This window comes from Linepithema humile, chromosome 1 (assembly GCF_040581485.1).
Source record: "Linepithema humile isolate Giens D197 chromosome 1, Lhum_UNIL_v1.0, whole genome shotgun sequence".
NCBI lineage: Eukaryota > Metazoa > Arthropoda > Insecta > Hymenoptera > Formicidae > Linepithema > Linepithema humile.
In genome coordinates, this window is record NC_090128.1 from 28,496,434 (window position 1) to 28,517,545 (window position 21,112).

A 21,112-nucleotide genomic window follows, 5' to 3' on the forward strand; every position below is an offset into this window, starting at 1 on the left:
TGTTCTTCTTTTGCCAATTTTAGTGCTAAAAAATTTACCGGCATTGTACCATTTCGGTACTGGCATTCAACGCTCTTCTTTTGCCAATTCCAGTACGGGCACAGTACCTTGAATTTACCGGCAGTATACCGTTTCGGTACTGTAATTTGACATTTCTTTTACTAATTTTTGTACAGGTATAGTACAAAAAAAACTACCGGCAATGTACCATTTCGGTACTGGCATTCAACGCTCTCTTTTTGCCAATTCCAGTACGGGCACAGTACCTTGAATTTACCGGCAGTATACCGTCTCGGTACTTTACATTTGACATTTTCTTTTACTAATTTTTGTACAGATACAGTACCGTAAATTTACCGGCAGTATACCATTTCAGTACCATTATTCAATACTGATTTAGATAATGGGTTAGTACTAAACCATTGTTATTTTAATACTGGTTTTGTACTATGCCAGTACCGAAACGTAAAACTCGTTTTTCGGTACTGGATCTGTATCTCGCCAGTATCTAATACTAGTCTGATGTACAAAATTCCCACATGGGAATATACAAAAAAGGTACAGATAAATCAAAGAAACTTTTTATGACAATTACTTTTCACGAAGTGCCTCAGAACTGTCTTTGCGAAGTCAATCCTCCTTTTCGACTGATGTCAGCTAAGATTGCTCCGGCTTATTGCGGCGTCTTAAAGTAAAGTTATCAAAGCTCAGGACATCTTGTACAACGATTTGCATGAGTAGACAATACAGGGCGGCGACATAAAAAAAAGATATTACCAGCCAGCTGTTCCACTATTCCGACGGTAACGCGCGCGATGGTCCGTTGGAGTTCCGCCCTCCTCCGTGTCCTCCTTTTCTCCTCGGCTTCGCACCCACGCCCTTGCCCTTGACTTTCCCACTCTCCGCCGCCCTTTCGACACTACTACCTTATCCCGAGCTTAATTCGCAAAGGAAACGGTCGATGAAGGGCGTGCCTGCCGCGCGCACGTGGAAATTCGGCGGAGAGAAAAGGGCAAGGACCGACGGCGCGCGATGCGAGATTTCAAATGTTACGCGTTGCGCTTTTTTAATCAAATCTTTATACCGCGCGTTCCCCACGCAAAGAACGCCCGATGAATTTTATATTCTTAATATACACGGGGTGTAAATTTTCTTCTTCGATCCTCCAGTCTTTTTACATTCTGCGTTTCCGCCCTTCGGCTATCCTTGCATCCCCGCGCCTTCGGATATTGGTGCGGTGTCTGTCCATTTTCCCCTCTCCTCCGCGCGTTTTGACCCGACCTTGAACCTTACGAGGTCACGGCTAGGAAGGATGGAGCTGCTAGAAATTCTTCATCGAAAGGCATATCGCATAAATTATGGAACATGTTATTTATTCACCATTTTATCGCGATTTGTAAAAAATGTTAATTTGTTAAAAGTTTTTTTTTTACGAAATGGTAGTATGATATTTAAAAAAATTCTTGACATTTTTTCGAGATGTTTTTCGCATTTATATAAAAAAAAAAATTATAGTACCGTCAAAAAGTTATGTGATTGCGAACCTTCTTCAGCGCTATAAATATCAAGTAATTTAATTTCGCTCAGAAACGCCAGGAAGTTTCGTATCACGTTTCTTAGATTTCCTTTCCCGGATGAAAGGACCGTTTTTCTCGCTTTCTGAAGATATTTAATATGCAAAGTTTTTCGCGATTTTACATCGATTTAGTTTCGAATTCAATTAGGGTTCCGTGTACACTATAATTTATTATTAAAATTCACATGAGTGAAATGTACATTATCCTGATCTCTAGTAATACGCAAGTTACATTTCTCATAGTTATTGACATAGTGTAATTACTGCAGAACATTCTCCCACACCCTTATCTTGGAACATCTATCACTTCGACAGCAGATAGACATCCGCCCTTATTTACATAAGTGCAACGTTGCTGCGAGCAATTGCACGGTTGCGATCCTCGAGGAACGATCGATAATCTAGAACAATAAACGTAACGGTATATTCGGATATTAACGATTATTGACCGTAAGGCCACTTGCTTTGAGCGCGGGGTGCTTTGATAACGAGGCTATAAGGATGCCAAAGGACTGGTTCGAGCCCTAAGTTCGCGATTAATTCCGGCTGCTACATGCGCGCACTTGGCTAGTTACTTCATCTTTAGAGAACCTAATTTACGGAGCGAACTGCAGGTCGCGGCGAAACTTGGTGCTTGCAAGAGGCGACGCTCGCAGATATCGACTTTCACAAATTGATGACCTTACGGCAATATCTGTGTAGACTAAGCTGGTGAGGCTAAATTACACAAATTATAGAAATGATTAAACAAATGATTAAAGAATTTAGAATTAGGTTGCTCTGTTTATGAATAATGAATCTATTTTAAAAATTTTAATAGACTTTTGAATTTTTCTTAAGCAGTTCTAAAAGTTTTATATAAAAATTTAATGTGTTTTACTTTAGTCCTCAGTTTAAATCGTAACTTTTTTGCGTTTTCTTAAGAATTCTTAAATATATCAAAAATTGCACTGAAAAGTATCATGACTCAAATCGATTCTGATTCAAATGAAAAAGTTATTGCCAGTTGTCTTATAATGAAACGCAAATTTGACATTCTATTGTATATTTCAGATATTCAGATTAGACATAATTAAATCTTTTGCCGTGATAAAAAATTAATTCTGGTTATAAAATATCAGAATCTATGAGAAAAAGTAAAAAATCTATTTAAATAATCAAACTTTTTAATATTACTTACAGAGTTAAAATGTAGATCATTTTTCTACATAATCTTTTCAAACTCTTATGCATTTGGTTCATCTTTTAATAAGTTTTTGAATTCCCTTCTGAAAAAAACTTTTTGGTCTCGTGCGTAATCAATCTTGCACCGCATCCCGCACCTCTTTATTTGAATGAAACTTCCGTTTCCGTCTTCCCAACTTTTCTTTTAATAGTTCGAAAACATTACTTGACTAAATCAGAACTAGCTTCTAAGGTTATAATTAATTGTAATGCAATTAGTGCTGTCACTCCCTTGATTTGAGAATAAAAAAGTCGATTTACTTTTCTCCCTCGTACTTTTGTAATAAGCTGTACAAAAATTTGCCGAGAATGTTAGCAAATTCTCTAATTATCTGTTCCGAACTCCTGGTTTGAATGTCAATTTCATGATTCCTTACATTTGCATCCAGACTTTCTCGGAGCTTGTGATGCTTCGCAAAAGTCTGCTCGCGGTGTTGTGTCGCACAAGCGAAGTAACAAAGCGAGTCTCCCGAGAACTTTCGACGTGGAAATTCAATTTTCATTGCGAGATTCGCGCGACGTCTCGCGACCTTTTCCTCCCTCTGGCTCTTTATCTTCTGTTTCTCTCTTTCATGTCTTCGTCGCCATAGCTATTCGCCCCTTTTTTCGCGGATCTTATCTTGCCCGGGAGACGTAGAACACCGAGACAGGCGATTTCTACCTCTTTTTCCTCTCGCGCGTGAAGGGTAACAAGAGGGGCGCGAAGAGCGAACTGGAGAACCTTCTGTAACTTCCTCTCCGCGAACACTTCGCACTCGGAGATCGCGTCAATTCTTAGAGAAAACGATCGTCACGACGAATTCTCATGCGAGAATCCATGTGGAATGAAAGCGCACAAAGGAATAACTTTCGTTGTATAATCTACTAGTATCGGTGCTCAGTTGAATATGAAGAAGGAAACATGAAACGGATAATCTACTTTGAACTTTGGAAGAAATTCATTTTATTATTAGATATTTTACAAATATTTTATCAATTCGTATTTTAGTAAATATAGATGTTTGAATATTGAAGGAATATTTTTGAGAGAGAGAGAGAAATATTGCTCTCATTGTTAATCGTATAGCGAGATATTACAGTTTTTTGAATAAATCAATACCGTTTGTATTCTTGTGTGAACCGAAGCACGAGACACATAAATCATCCCTTTGGAGCCGCAGAAGGTCGAGCCGATCTTTCATTTACTGCGATCAATTTTCGCGCGACGACACTAGTACATGCACCATATTCCTACCCATTTTTGTCCCCCATTCGTATAGCTTTCGAACCTCATCTCACCATATTGTGGCTCGTATTGTGCGCCGTCCGAGGGCGATACTTAAAGACCGTGTTCTTCTATCGCGATGCTGGTATCTCGTCGAGGTCGACTAACTGAGCATAGAGGGTTGCAATCGTAAGTGCGAATGTAGGTACACGTGTTATATGCGGAAGAAGATATCGTTTCGAGTGCATGCGCACCTATATACGTGTGCATGTGCATACAGAGTGCTCCAGCTCGCTGGAGTTTCTTTTTCTCGAATTGCTAGACCATTTTGAAGTAAACTTCTTAATAAGAATTTAACTGGAATTTTTTCTCATTTTAGTTTATTCGCAATAATTAATACTAAATTCAAATTAACGAATAAAATAAAGATTTTGTTAATTGTTGTTGTTTTTAAAATTATTTATAATTAGAAAGACGTTATTAATTTTTTTATCATCTTCTCAAGGAAGAATCTAATTTAAACCATTTGAAGAATCTAAAAATAATGGTGCAATACACCCTGTATATGTTACTATATTCGTTGTGCATGTGTACATGCCATGGGGCCGGTTACAGAAGGATAATACCACTTCATGTCCCCTGGAGGTCGTAAAGATACCGAAGACGCGTCTCTCCATTTCTCAGTCTATCTTCCTTCCTCTTCGTTCGCTGAATCCAATGAATCTACACGCATGCACGCGCGCAAGTATACGTTTCCCTCCTTTTCGTCTGCCTTCGCAAAGATCGATCGTTTCATTTATTAGTTAGGTACGAAAAGAGAAAGAGCGGAATGCGGCAGAAATAGAAGCAAATTTGCACACTTTTGGAAAACTGTCTTGTTAATACGAACAAATCGAGATTCGATGTGACTTGGCTTTAGAGATGTACTTTTAATGGAACATTTTATTTAGACATAATTTTGACAATTGATTTCAGAGTCGTGAGAAAAGTAAATGTTATGTTATTTAAAAAAATTACTTAATAAATATATCTATCAATTTTCGCTTAAGCAGTATCCGTTAATTTTTTGTGGTTATCATTTGATTACTTATTTTTCCGTTAAATTTATTTATCGGAAATATGGATATTTCTATAAAAAATGCTTATTACGTAATTTGGAATGATGTTCAATAATGATTATGAGAAAGCAATTTCCACGAGTCAATATGATTAAAATCAGCAATATTAAATTACCAGCTTTTCATTATCAAAATAACGACGCATTTTGCTTTTCGGTTTTGCATTTTGCCGTTTGTACTTTCGTTATGGCACCCGAGCAATACAGCCTCGCGTACGACTTCTATCGATGTGTGCTCGAATGCACTTTTGTGGCGAGCGACCAGTATGCCACTGCGCTCGTCTGGACGCTGGAAGACAGGTGGACTGGCGCTTTATCGGCCAGGAAACACCAGCAAGTCGTGCATTGTGACCGGTCGAGATTAGAGCCATTGTTTTCGCGCTTGCCCGACCTGAATGGCGTTTCTCCCGACCAGCAAACGAGGAACGAGAACGAGGGATGAGAACACGCGCGAATAGGAGAACTCGTTTCGACGTTGTCCTTGTTCGGTCGCTGCACGTAACGGACGTGTGCGAGCTTTATTAATTTCCGGAAATTGAGGACCGTATCTGCCACCGAACGTTGGATCGATACTCCGAGCGACGCGCGATCGGATCGCTCTCCCTCTTCCTCGATTTAGAGATAACTTCTCTCGCGCATTCAGAGCCGCACAATGTAACGCGTCGATCAGGAAAGCTGAATAAATAATAATTCAGTTTTATTGGAATTTTTCGTGTTGCTAAAAATATCGCGTTTTATTCTCGCTGATTTCTGAATCTTTCATGTCACGATATTCGAAATATAATAGCTCGGAACTATGTCAGCGATCGATAATGTTTGTTGATCGTATGTCAACGTCGTATTGCGCGCAAGTTTTCTTTAGATGATTCGGTGTATTAAATTTATTCAGCACAAATAGCGAAGAAGTTCGAGAAGAGAGAATCGAATACGCTGAACGCGTGACGAAGAGGTATTCGATCGATGTTGCAGGTTGTGGATGTTTGCTCATCGCTGTGAGAACGAATGTGTTTTTCGAGAGGGGAGTCCGAAGTTTTCGAGAATGAAATGGAATAATAAAAGCTGCGGCACGAAACGAAATTCCGACTTACGGACCTGTTTGCGCTTCAGATTCAGCGAACGACGAAGTTCGTTAACCGGCGTTCTGTGCCGCGGAGCTTTGTGTACCTCGGAGAACAATTTCTAATTTTCTGTTACAATAGTGTGGGTTCCATTGGTGCGAAGAGAAAAGGTTTGCGAAGGTAGGCGCTTTTATCCCGTAGGGTTTTTGAGAGAAAGGATCTCTCGATTAAAAAGTAATGTTTCATTAACTCAAACTTTATGTAATAATTGTTTGTCAAATATGAGCAACTCTGCAATTTTATTCTCGTACGTAGAATTTTTTTTTTTTTTTTTTTTGTTAAACTACATTCGTTAGTCAGACGTCGAGCAAGCGGATTTTATTTTCCTTAATTGAATGTTGCTCGTAAGCTCAACATTTGTATTTGGTGCGATTTTTTAATGACGTTTAATGACGAATAAAAATATCGTATATAATTTGGAGATTAAAATTAGATATTGTTTTTAGCTGCGTCATAATGATTCTTTCGCTGCAACATTTACGCTAGCTGTCGAATGAAAATTTATATCGTGAAAACCGACATTTGCTTGTGCAGTATAATAATAGTATAATTTAAATAATAACTGCACAATATAAATGCATAGTTTAATTTCAAATTATATAATTCAATAATTGTACAATTCAGGCGTATAATTATTATCTGAATTATAAGTTTGATTGGTATGTTTTAGTACACATACATTTATATGCATTCTAATTATTATCATAAATATTTAAATAAATATGAGATGATTAAAATGAGAAAAATATGGAAAAAAGAGGCGCTATGAACAAGTGCGGTATAAAGTGAGATTGCGTCAGTGTCTTTCTTCGCTTTTCATTATTCGCAGCATTGAATGGCGCTATCTACTTTAGCTCATTCCAAAAGCTTCGATATCTCACGAGGGTCGCAAAGTTCTTTTTTTTTTTGTTTCTGTTTTTTATTCGCTGTTATATTAATCCCATCTGTAGGGTTCTCCACGTAAATTACGCTATACGCGGAAATGTAAGTTTATAGGTCTCAAAATTGATATTTACGCGCGTTGCGATGTCGATACGAGAGTTCCTCGATATTTCGCGGATACGTCATAGTTCGAGGGGGCAGCGGACTTTTTTTTTGCCATGTTCGTTCTGGTTTCACTCGCGGGAATTTGTCGAGTAGGGGCGTCTCGTAAATTGCACGGTATACGTTGATAACATTTTATGGAAATAATGGTGATTTATCTAGCCACATAATTCTCTCGAAATATTCGTCGGATGCGAGCGTGCGGGTAAAGCGGTTTGAACCACGACGCAATTTTATGAGATCTGATAACGCGATAAAAATTATTTAGTAATATTGGAATATTATCAACCGTTTGAATTCGAAACACGCGTTGTTTTCGCACATTATTATTTCAATAATACTGTGGTGGCGTACGTAATATATCGATTTTAAACGCGCACAAAACAATTAAGTAATTAATAATTAGCAATTAGTACATTGGGGTATATAAAAAGATATATATATTAACAATAATTTTAACATGCAATTTACAATTTAAAATATGAAACATATAATATAAAGTGTAACACATACATACATGGGCGCACATACGTGCACATAATCCGCAAAATAAAACTACATCGGATTATTGTATGAGAGAGAATTTTATAAATAATATTAAAACATTTATTAATCTCTATTTTCCAGGATAAAAAATAAAAAATTAGTATTACATAGAATAACATTCAAAAATCTGGAACAGCTGACCGTTATTTTGTTATTTGATATTTATTCGATTGTTCAACGTAATTCCTTTTTCGTAGCTTGTCTCTTTAATCTCCCTTGAAATTGTGTCATGCTCTTCTTTCGCTTCTCATTTTTATCAAAGAAAAAAAATCCGTGTCAGACCTTCAACGGCTCCGCTCTGTGATACCTTCCGCAGTCACATCATTATCTGCAGTGTGTGTCGAAAGTTGTTGACAAGGATTATAGCGGAAAATGCGCGCGCGCGTGTATGTGTGTGCAAGAGAAAGAAAAGTATAGACGCAAGTGTGTACGCGGAAAAAAGCGCGACTAAGAAAGGACGATGCATAAGTTGCCACAGAAAGGCGAGGAGGCGGGAGGAAGAGAAATGCTCGCCAGAGTGGTGTTACCCCTAATTGCATGCCAGACAGCGACTGCATCTTCCATCCCCTCGCCTCTCTCCGTGTGTCCCTCTCTTTCTCTTTTCTTCATCCTTTCCTCTCCCGCTCGCTTCTCCCCCCTCCGTTTCTGGCACCGGTATTTGCGAGCTACCCATCCCCGCGGCCACGGCACGCCAGTCTGGAAACGTGGCGTAAGAAACGTTATTATTGCGCCACTTCGCGAAGTTTCCTGGTACGCGACTCCACCTTCGTCCCCTCGCCACCGGTTTTCATCCCGGCCTCTCTCCGGCCGACGACGTGCATGCGGAAGAGGCATTGGACAGAGTGTATTACGCGCCGGGCTTATGACATATCTCCCGTGTCCTTTCAAGTAGGTTCTGCATAAAATGTTATCACCGGAATATCACCGTGCTTAGCTCGTTTTCAGCCCCACATGCGCATATCACATTTATGAACCGTACAATAGTACTTGTTAACTGCTGAACACTGACGGGAGATTGAATTTTCAACGAGAGAGAGAGAGAGAGAGAGGGAGGGAGAGTAATTTATACAAATTGATTCTCTGCATCTTTTGTGTGATGCAAGCTGGTATTAAATTAATTATATCTTCTATTAAAGATTTTTTTAGCGACATTTTATATCCCGCATATAACATTATCAAATGTCATTCTTTATATAAACATTATTTTCATCGTATAACTTTATCTTGAAAGAAAAAAATAGAAAATATAAATTTTATTTTTATACTCCTTATTTTACATTGCAAAAAGAGTTAATAATATTTCCTCGGTAAATAAGGTTCGTTGTTGAAAAAGTCGACGTAAGTTACACAGCAAAGTATATTTACAACTTTTCGACACGCGAGCGCAGGGAGAGCTAGCAGAGTTCGTCGTTTCGATGTTAGCGGCGGTCGCGGCAGCCGGCAGGCTCTCGGGCAGAGTCCTGTACCTGTTGATCCCCCGTCCACACCCCATGTCGGGCCCGGCGCGCAGGGGGTAAATAACTGCCGGTGGAACAGCCCGGAATTATGCCGGCCGCTCTCGAAGAGCGATAAAATAAATCATGCTTCGCGAGGACACGCGCGTTGCGGGTGTATCCACCTCTCTCTCTCTCTCTCATCCACCCGCGCGATATCCTGACGGCTTTTCGCGGCGGATAAGGGCGGCGCGGGAATCCCACGGGAAATCAGAGAAAGATGCACTGCGACTCGGGAAGTCCTCTCTGCCTCCCTCCTCGTCTTTCCGACTCGTTCTCTCGTTCTCTTCGCGACGCACATTTGCGACGCATATTCGCGCATCCTTCCACTTTCTCTTGTCTCCCAATGGTCGAATACGGAGCAGATCGGTTTGACAGGGGACAAAAACGGAGAAGGTGGAAGAAGAAGAGGGGAGTAAGATTCTGTGCTGAGAAAGTCGATGCATCGTGCCACGATTGCATTGATGCGGTGTCGCGTTAAATTTCTCGCATAATTTGCTAGAGAGTTTATCATTCAACTAGAATTATTAGATACACGATTGTGACTCAAATATTGTACTAAATGCGAAAAAACGGTGACTTTTAACTTATCTCGTTGAAGCAAGATTCGTTTCTTTTTTTTTAGCTAAGTTTCTTATTCCTGTTTTAGATAATATAAATTCGTAAAAGAATCGCAATTATATCAATAATCCAATTCTAAATAAATTTGTAGAGACGTTATTGCTGTAAATCGTTGCAACACTATTGAAATGCTTTGTCTGCTTTTTCTAAGTTGTTTATTAATATACTTGCAATATGTTAATTATTAAGAGAGAGAATAAAATGACATTCAATGAATTTATGAGGCAGAGATGGATCAAAAGAATAATATTCGAGCCGCTCTTTTGTGTACTAATTCTTGTTTACATAAAAGCTAGCTGACTTAAAGCCATTCTGCTTGCGAAACTACAACGTTTGACTCAAAAGATTTTGCAGACTTTTTCGACGAGCCTTTGAAGTAGATCTGGTATATAATTAGGCGGGAATAAATGAAGAGAAAATTTTTAAGTGAAAGAAATTGTTCCTGATATTGCATGGTACTCTTTATATTTTCGTATAATTTATGAATAAGCTCAATAATGCAATTAGGAATCAAATTGTTGCAAATAAAATTAATGAGGTTACTAAAAGAATATGAATGTAGAAACCAAAATATTTGGTTTTTTCTTTAAAATAAATAAATTTTAATAATATATAAAAATATAATAAATTATATTATTAATATATTTAGCGTCAGCAATAATTTATTTTTTATTCTAGAAAGTACTATTTTTAATATGTACTTATATCCTTCTCATTGTCAGGATCTTAAATATAGTATATTAAATTAACTTGCTCACCGACCGATGATCGTTGTATCTAATGCTTTGCTCACTGATAATTACATGGCTCCAAATATTTCCTTACAGAGATCCCAATTGATTAGAGAAACAAGATAGTTCATTTTATTATACCTTCGTACTTTCACATTTGCGGTTCACAGCCAATCTGTCCACTATATAGAAATAGATAAATCGATAACTCAACAATTAGCAAATCACGAATTTACAATAATTAACATGCCGCGCTTTAATATTTGTTCACTGTTGCGAAATTCATGCTGATGCGTAATATGCGCGGAGATCATAATACGATGTGTCCAAGATTGCGAACGGTGCAAAACTAATTTGATGTAAAACAACGAGTGATTAATATGAATATCAAACAATGCAATCGACTACGATCAACTGCGGTAATTAATACTCTGCTCACAATCACGTGTTTACTCGCCAAATTTATTGACGATCAATAGAACGCGTAAAAAACATGGCAAACATCGTAAAAAGTACGATTAACCTGAGATTTAAAAATAGTATAAAACAATAAATACTATGTTTGATGCGGAGTTGGTTGAATAAACGGTGATTACGAATATTCAATGACGCTATTGCTTGCGATATTATAGTAATTAACATTTGCACACGTTAATTATCACTTCACGGTGATCGTCTATAGTTCAATTCGGCACACGCGACATTGGACTAATCGTTTATTCATGAAATACGATGGTGTACGACATACAGTAAAATAGTCGCGCCAATTCACAAAACTGAAACAACCGGCTGCGAACTATATAGATGATGTTAGTCAAAACAAAAAAAAATGCGCACTGCCACCAGTGTCAGTCAATAATCGTATCGAATTGTAAAAATATTTGCTCTCTGTCGTATTTTTTAATTTACCAACTTAATATTCGTAACAATTAAATCTCGTTTGTATTGCAAACTTTAGTTCGTTTGAAAAATAGTTAATTTCTGTTATTTATTGTGTAATCGTGATAAAGAAAAATACATGAGAAAATTATCCGACTGCAATAGGTCCACTAATAAAAGTTTATCTATTATAACTTTTACCTTCATCATTGATTAGTCGACCTTTTTCACTGTTGAGTGGAAAAAAATTTAGCACAATCGTCTTGAGATTTCCCGACACGACATAAAACGTCAAACTTTACATTCGATGCAAAGTTGAATACAAACGCCGATTACAAATATCAAACGACACTATTACAATAATGTGAATCCCATGATAATTAACACAGATATATGTTAATTAACACTAGACAGTTATTATCCATATATAAGACATTGATGATGATTGATGGCAGTTAAAATGTTAAAAATTAACTAAAATTATCTTAATTTTAAATAATATACAGAGTATTTTAGACTAACCGTATCACTCGTAAATTTCTTGGAGATTATTTGGAGATGAAAATCTATATAAAAATTTCAAAGATACAATAATTGTTAAATGGGAAGTGTTTGAACTTGATCAGTTTTTTAGATTGTCAAAAATTTACGCCATCAGACACGTCGCATATTGATTTTTATATTTCTACCATATGAGAAATCTCAAAAATTTACTAGTAATGGTGAAGATATAAAAAGCAAATTTGCGAGTGTCTGAGCGCGTTAATTTTTGACAATATGTTCCAAATCTAAAAAGTTGGTTAACTTTAAACACTTCCCATTTAAATATTATTTTATTTTTTAAATTTTGGTATTAATTTTTTTTTGTCTCTAAATAACTTCAGAAATTTACTATTAATGAGTGATGCGATAATGATACACCTTGTTATTTTACGTTATTTTTAAATCTATTCTCTTAATGATATTAAAATATAACAAATTGGATTGACTTATCGGCACGATGCACAACAGCGAAGTTTACAAGTTGATCTGTAACATACAAAATACATTCAAATTATAGCAGCGTTTAAAATAATTTTTTCTCAAAGAGAGAATTATTGCGTACATTTTACTTTTACTTATTTTTTATGCTAATATCTAATATACAAGATTTATGTATTTATATCTGATAATTTAAATCTTTAACTATTAAAAATTGCAAATAGTTTATTTAGAATATGTGCGTTACATTGCATAATATTTTACGTGCAATATTTTGTAAATAATAGATAACAAACAAATGATTATTTATTTTAAAGTTGCTCCGCCGGAGTTGCATCCAATGTTTTTTCTGAATTCCTCTCTTTTCTCTGTTCTTTTTGCAAGTCCTTCAAGACATTCACACGTGTACGCAACTCGAATTCGAAAATTGCGCGATGCTTTAAACAGCACTTCCGTCTACTTTGTCACGTTAGGTCGAAGTTAAAATTCGCATGGATTACACGTTCGACACTTTGCTGCATCCGGAACAAGTAACGACAAAAAGGGTGAGATCAAAACTACAGAAAATAATAAGGATGGCACTATTGAAGAGGATAACGTGTTGATATGGAACGATCTGCTCTGCATGAAGTATCGTCGTGCACTTAATAAGAGATGAACATATCAAGAACAATTTGACTTTATCTCTAATATGTTCATTGCACTCTTATTATTCGTACGGTAGTACTTCGTACGAGATACATCATTCTGCATCGGCACGTTGTCCTCTTCAAAAGTACTCTGCTTATTATTTTCCGTAGTTTTCAATCTCACTCTTTCCGTCGTTACTTGTTACGGAAGAGGCAGAATGTCGAAAGTGCAATCAGTATGACAATATTTCGTGCGAGTTAGTTTTGTTCTATTATGAGAAAGTACACGTCGTGAGTGCTGTTTAAAACATTGTGCGATTTTTGTATTTGCGTTGTTAATGCGTGTGAGTGCCTTGAAGGCCTTTAAGAAGAACAGAAAGAAGAGGGAGATTTAGAAAGAGCATTGGACACAGGTGGAGCAACTTTGCGGTAAGTATATATACAATCATTTATTTGTTATCTATTATTTATAAGATATTGCACGTAAAGTGATACATAATGTAAACGCACATAGTAACTTTGAAATATTTAGTAAAAAACTTGCAATTTTAAATATTTTGATTATTGGACAAAAATATATAATTCTGTTATTAGATATTTGCATTAAAGAAAAATGAGTAAAAGTTGAGTGTGTATAATAATTATTTGTCAAATAATTATTTTAAAAATTATTTGTCAAATAATTATTTTAAAAATTATTTGTCAAATAATTATTTTAAACGCTGTTATAATTTAGATGCATTTTTGTATATTATAGATCCACTTGTGTACAACTCCGCTGCCGCGCATTGTGAATTATAAAAATGATGCAAAATGCCATGATTGATGCAAGAATAAACAATTCCCACAGTATTCTATCTTCAAATAATGAAATGACACTTTTTTATAATGAATTTATTTGTAATTATGATGAATACATTATAACTTATATAATCATTTTTGAACAAATACAATTTTGAAATTTAAATTTATATATTTCATCGACAATTAATATGTATATTACATTTGGGAGATTTTCACAGAAGTTATAATAATAAATTTATTTTATATAAAGCATAAAAAGTAATGAAAATACATAAACATAAAAATATATTAAAAATGATGTTAAAATTAAATATTTGAAATTAAATTGTTATATTAATTATTGATAATTTTGTCTTTACAGAGAAGTCGATGATTATTTTACTAAAATTGTTTCAGTTTACAAATTTAAAACAGAGCACATAAGTAAAATTTTTAATTATAATTATAATACATAAAATTAAATTTACTAATGTAAGAGAGAACTCTATATTATTTTCTTTCTTTAGTTGAATGAGTCTCTCTCTTTCTAACATTGTATACTGCACGCGCTGCAGTTGCCATGCGTGCGATAGGTCGTTGCTGCGCTACGAGAAAGCGCTAGCGCGTTGCAATCTGATTGGCTCATGCCGATGTAGCGGTTGGGGACATGTGAACATCGGCATGCTGGGTTCGAGGCCTTTTGGTCTCCGTCCGTGATACGGATAACATTATATTAGAATAAAGTTATGAGTTTTCTGTGAAATACGGTTCTTAGCTCTGTCATCCCTCCGTCCCTCATTGTGAAGTTCAATCTCCTTCGGATCCTGACAACCACCTCGTGCATACTCAATGAGCTATTTTACAGTTCAGAAGTGGGATAACCGGATGATCTACGATATCGAAGATCTACGTGTGTGGAAAATCGAAGATATTCGTAGTGAAGTGACGGACAGAACTTTCGTATTAGCATCTCAGTCAGTGCGTGTCGCCTTTAGACTCTTCTATTTCGTCGTGGCTAGTGCACGCAGCACGTGATCGGTGCATCGCCTTTTTCGACCGTGTTCATTGTAAAATCACACGATCGTGGCTCGCACCGCCATCTTGTGCATCTGGTACATCGCCTTTTTCGACCGTGTCATTGTGAAAAATCACGCGATCGTGGCTTGCACCGCCATTTTGTGCATTCGTGAGGGAAGCACTCCCATTGGCTGTGTCTTTGTTGTTATCTGTTACCGCGTGTTTTGTTTGGTGAAACTTACGGGTAACAGCCTTGAAAAATAAAGAACGAACGATATCAGGAAACGTTTTGGTTCTTCAAAGAAAAAAAAAAAAAAAAAAAAAGACGCTCGCGAGTTGTCGTGTCGTCAAGCGGACATTTTGTGCGTAAAAAGCATTTATTCGTAGATCGCACTGTTGTAACTGCGCTGTCTTCGCTTATAGTGATTGTTCACGTCACGCAATTCCATCAGACTTGCCGGGCGGTAATAATTCGTGTCACGTTAAACAGTTTTTCGATCTTTCAGTGCTGTGCATTTGTCTTTGCGTTAATATACGTCTCGCTATTACGGACTTACGATCTCGCAGTATTCTGCTTACTGTCTTTGCGTTAGTGGTGATTCTCGTCGCGCAATATTTTCAGACTTTTCGTACAGTTACACGTCACGTTTTTATTTGTGATCATGCTTCGACGTCGTCTCGAAGGTTGTACGGTGAAGCAACTCAGAAAAGAAGCACTGTGTTACGGGTTGACACCTCAAAAACATCGTGATACTTTGATCAACCAGTTACAAACGTATCTTGAGAGCATTGGGCCGCTCCGAGATGAGAATTGTGAACCATTTTTGGGTTTCACTCCGTCATCAGCTCGCAGACAAGAATTTCCAGTTCTCGGTTCGGAGCACGAAGAGGACTCCCATTCCCATGTGTCGAATCACGAAGAATTTATCATAGCATCTACTCATCCTCAGATGGACACTAGAAGCAATCCACCTCAATGGTTCACCCAGTTTGCTGATCTCATGCGTCAACAACAAGAAGTGCAAAGCGCACAGCAGACGCAGATGATGACTCAGTTCGCCCAAATGATTACCACGATCAATTCGAGAGGAAACGACAGACGTACAGCTCCTCAGGTAACGCCTAGTCTAGCTCCTCATAATTCTGATTCAAGTTCCAGCGCATCCGGCCGCGAGAGTGGTACAGTGTTAGCCACGCTTCCCACGGCACAAGCGATTACGCTTTTAGCGTCGCAGATTCCATCTTTCTCGGGCTCCGACGAGGATAACGTCGAGTTATGGGTGAAAAAAGTTGAGCGAGTTGCACACATACACGGTGTCGCAGACGAAGTAATTCTTCTTGCGGTCTCTGGAAAACTCACCAAAACGGCTCGTGATTGGTTTGACTTAAACACAGGCACAATCAACGAAACCTGGCTCAGCTTCAAAAGAGCGATTCAAGGAAGGTTCAAGAAAACTGTGCCGTATCACGTGGCAATGCAAAAGGCTGAAAGTCGTAAATGGTTATCCGGCAAAGAATCATTTCATGAGTATGCGATGCATAAACTTAAATTGTTACAGAACCTTAATCTTCCCGAGAAAGAAGCCATCAATTTTTTAATAAATGGAATAACCAATCCGGCGTTACGTGGCATGGCCTTACTTCTGGGCGCAGGATCAACGGATAAATTTTTGGAACTGATGCATGAGCTGATAATCACATACGGTGATGAATACAAACGGTCGCCGCCTCCTACCAAGAAGTTTTTCAAGGAAAAATCTAATGGATCAACCACGACAATTGGAAAGTCTGCTGAATTACCGAAGGATGCTTTCTGCGTCTACTGTCGTACGAAGGGGCACATGAGAGCTGACTGCTTTCGGCTGAAGAAGAAGGAGCAGGCCAAGCAGCCTTCATCCAGTTCTTCAAAGACAGCGGTTGCGGTCGTCGAGGATTCTGCTGAGGTCTCCGAGGACGCTCCGTCTTCCAGCTCATCGGTTGCATTGATAAGTACACACAGGTTAGAGATTTCCGATCCGATTCTTAAGGTGATTAAGATTAATGATATTTCGTGCGAATTAGATTCTCTCCTTGATTCAGGTAGTCCGGTCTCTTTTGTACATCCGACAATTATTAATCGGTTTGTAAATCAAACGTCCAAAATCAATAATAAGATTTGTCTGTTCAAAGCGATCAATGGTACTTCCATACCGGTTCTCGGTTCTATTACGGTTAATATTCAATTAAAAGAACTTCCGGGTGTCATGCTTAATGCAGATCTTTTTATAATTAAAGATAATCAGTTTTCAGCTGATTTGTTACTTGGTAGAGATTTTATCTCAAATAATAATCTTTCAGTTACTTACACTCCGCTGAAAGGTGTCTCAGACACAGTAAAATTATTTGCGGAAGTCGCCTCAACGGAAATTGTAAATGATTCTTTTGATAATTTAGAATCATCTGTATCGGATATCAGTATTGATTTTAACGAATCAGAGAAAAAGAAATTGATCGACTTGTTAAAGGAAGTCGATGAAACTCCGGTTCAGCACGTTGACGACGGTCACGCGGTAACTGTAGCTCTTAAAAATAACACTACTTATGCATATCCGCCTAGACGTTTTGCTTGGTCCGAAAGAATTCAAATCCGTGATATTACGGACGATTTGATGAAACGGGGTATTATTAAAACAAGCATTTCTCCGTATTGCGCTAGAGTTGTTCCGGTCCACAAAAAGAATGGCACTATGCGGTTGTGCATTGACTTACGACCTTTAAACGAACGGGTCATAAAGCAAAAATACCCATTTCCTTTAATTGAGGATTGTCTTGCACGACTTAGTGATAAAAAGGTTTTCTCCCTCCTAGACCTTAAAGATGGTTTCCATCAAATCAAGGTGCATCCCGAGCATACGAAGTATTTTGCATTTGCCACGCCTGATGGGCAATTCGAATATACACGGTTACCTTTTGGATATTGTGAGGCTCCGGCCGAATTCCAAAAAAGGCTCATTCAAATTCTTCAGCCTTTAATCCGGGAAGATAAAGTATTAGTTTATATTGATGACATTTTGGTTCCTTTCGTTTCGACGGAGGAAAATTTGTCTATTCTAAAACAGGTTCTATTGTTACTAAAGCAGTATGACTTTCAATTAAATTTTAAAAAATGTCTCTTTCTAAAAAAAGAAATTGAATATTTAGGCTATATTCTGTCTTCCGTTGGAATCACTCTGAGTCCGCGTCACACTAAAGCGGTACAAGATTTTCCTCAGCCGCGAAAAATGGTTGAAGTCCAACGTTTTCTCGGGCTTACTAACTATTTTCGTAAGTTTATCAAGGATTACACGGTAAAGGCTAAACCTTTACAAAACTTAACTCGTAAATCTGTTGAGTTCGATTTCAATAAGGATTGCCTTCGTGCATTCCAAATACTTAAAAGTGAGTTGGTTTCCTCACCGATCTTACAGCTGTATAATCCTCATGCTGTTACCGAATTGCACACGGATGCAAGTGTTGTAGCTCTTGCAGCTATTCTTTTCCAAAGGCAGAGTTCTGGTCAATGGGCACCAATCGCCTATTATAGTCAGGCAACCAATAATGCTGAAGCGAAGTACCACAGCTTCGAGCTAGAAATGTTGGCTGTGGTGAAAGCCATTGAGCGTTTCCATATCTATCTTTACGGTTTAGATTTCACGCTGGTTACAGACTGCCATGCTTTGGTATACGCTATTAATAAAGCGCATATGAATCTACGAATTGCAAGGTGGACACTTCGTCTTCAAAATTATCGGTTCAAGGTGGTACATCGTGCTGGCCATAAAATGGCACATGTAGATGCTCTCAGCAGGGTAGCATATTCCAATGTTTTGTCGCTTGAGCAAGAGCTCGAACTCAAACAGGCCATGGATCCTCGGCTCAAAGAGATTGCCGAAAAGTTAGAATTTTCAGATCACGAAAAATTCGAGCTGATTGAAGGTCTAGTTTATCGAAAGGGTCCAGACAAACCAAAATTTGCAGTACCTGATTCTATGGTAAACAATGTTATTCGTGTTTATCACAACGATATGGCGCATTGTGGAGTTGAAAAGACAGTTCATGGTATATCTTCCAATTATTGGTTTCCGGCTTTGCGCAAAAGGGTACACGATTTCATTGGAAATTGTCTTGACTGCTTGATCTCTAACACTGCAGTTAACGCTAGCGAAGGTGAGTTGCAGATCACTGAAACTCCCACGCAACCCTTTCAGATCCTTCATACGGATCATTTCGGTCCGTTGATTGAAACGTCTTACGGGTACAAGCATATTTTGGTGCTTATAGATACATTCACTAGGTATACTTGGTTTTTTCCCGTCAAAACTACTTCTTCTAAAGAAGTCATAAAACAATTTGTTCCTCTTTTCCGCTTTTTAGGCAACCCTAAAGAAATAGTTTCCGACAGAGGCACTGCCTTCACCTCTCAGGAGTTCGGCGAGTTCCTTCGTTCTAGGAACATCAAACAACGATTAGTTGCTGTCGCTGCTCCATGGGCAAATGGTTTGGCCGAACGGGCGAACAAATTTCTGAAATCTTCTCTGAAGAAACTAGTTGAGGAAGGACAGGATTGGAGTTCCTGCATAGATACTGTCCAGTATGTTGTTAACAATACGTTACATTCTTCTCTGAAGGCTTCTCCTTCAAAATTATTACTTGGTTTTGACCAACGAAATCATGCTGACGCTTTATTAGCTCAACGTCTCTCTGATATCGCCAAATTTGAATTTGATGTTGAACAAGAAAGAGAATCAAGTCGAAGGTTGGCATTGGAAGTAGCTGAGAAAATTAAATGCTACAACAAGTCAATTTACGATAAAAGACATAGAAAACCAACGGCATACAAACCGGGCGATTTGGTTTTGATTAGAGACACGACTATCAAACCGGGTGAAGACAAAAAGTTAAAGTCTAGCTATAAAGGACCTTACAAGGTCACTAAGGTCTTGGATAAAAACCGGTTTGTGGTTCAAGATATTCCCGGATCAAACCTAACGTCTAGGTCATATAATTCAATTCTTTCTCCAGATCGATTAAAGTTATGGATTAAGCCGCCGATAGAACCACTACCAGAATCAGTTAAACATTAAGTAGTTTTTGTTTGTGTTCAATTTTGCGTCTTTTCTTTGCCGTTCTTGCGTAAAATTCAACTTTTAATTGTGGTATTGTGATTAATTTTACACCGCTCTAGTGTAATCTCAACATTTAATTTTGGTTTATTTTATTTTGGTTTCTTTTTCGGTTCTTGCTTTAGCATTTTTAAATTGGATTCGCATTTAATAATTTTTTCTTCGCATCAATTTTAAGGGTATGCGGAAAATTTTGCGTAAAGTTTATATTGGTTTGCGTTTAACCTGTGTAGAAATAACCAATTAGTCTTACGCAGAATGTGATATGTACAGTTATCTTGCGATAATGTCATGAAAAAACTGCGATATTTTGCGTTATTTCCTGCGTCGTTTCTTGCGTTATTTTCTTGCGTTCATTTTACATGTATACGTAGCATCGTCAATTGCGTTTTATGCGTCGTTTGATACGTTATTCTCATGCGTTATTTTCATGCGTTATTTTCTTGCGTTAATTTTACATGTACGCGTCGTGACATAATTAAGGCTATATAAAATGCGTAGCGATTGTAATAACCCTTTCAAAAGGAATATTTTTAATGATAATCCGAGTCAAAGACAAAGTCATATATTTAAAGTGTAGTTTGTGATATTATACCAAAGATCTGACTGTGATTCGAAAAAAAAAAAAAAAAAAAAAAATAATATTGTGATTAGTTTAAGACTGAAATTAATTAAGATTTAGCAAAATACTATTATGGTATAAGTTATTGTAATGGTTTGTCATTATTAATAATTGTAATAATTTGATATTATAGAAGTCGTTCGGGACGAACGATATTGTCAGGCTGGCCGAACTGTAAGAGAGAATTCTATATTATTTTCTTTCTTTAGTTGAATGAGTCTCTCTCTTTCTAACATTGTATACTGCACGCGCTGCAGTTGCCATGCGTGCGATAGGTCGTTGCTGCGCTACGAGAAAGCGCTAGCGCGTTGTAATCTGATTGGCTCATGCCGATGTAGCGGTTGGGGACATGTGAACATCGGCATGCTGGGTTCGAGGCCTTTTGG

At 37.5% G+C, this 21,112-nt stretch overlaps 2 protein-coding genes across 2 annotated transcripts in view; both read left to right on the forward strand.

Annotated features, from left to right (window-relative positions):
• Positions 1-21,112, forward strand: part of LOC105670172 (protein Fe65 homolog) — a 178,584-nt gene that overhangs the window by 10,679 nt on the left and 146,793 nt on the right. The window lies entirely within an intron of this gene.
• On the forward strand, positions 1,618-19,494 carry LOC105673036 (uncharacterized). Its single transcript, XM_012368370.2, has 2 exons — positions 1,618-16,962; positions 19,356-19,494. Exons 1-2 carry the CDS (start codon positions 15,626-15,628, stop codon positions 19,363-19,365), a joined length of 1,347 nt encoding a protein of 448 aa, XP_012223793.2. The 5' UTR covers positions 1,618-15,625; the 3' UTR covers positions 19,366-19,494.

Excerpts from the sequence above, each read along its gene's own strand:
- LOC105673036 (XM_012368370.2), top strand. The coding sequence starts at position 15,626 with ATGCTTCGACGTCGTCTCGAAGGTTGTACGGTGAAGCAACTCAGAAAA.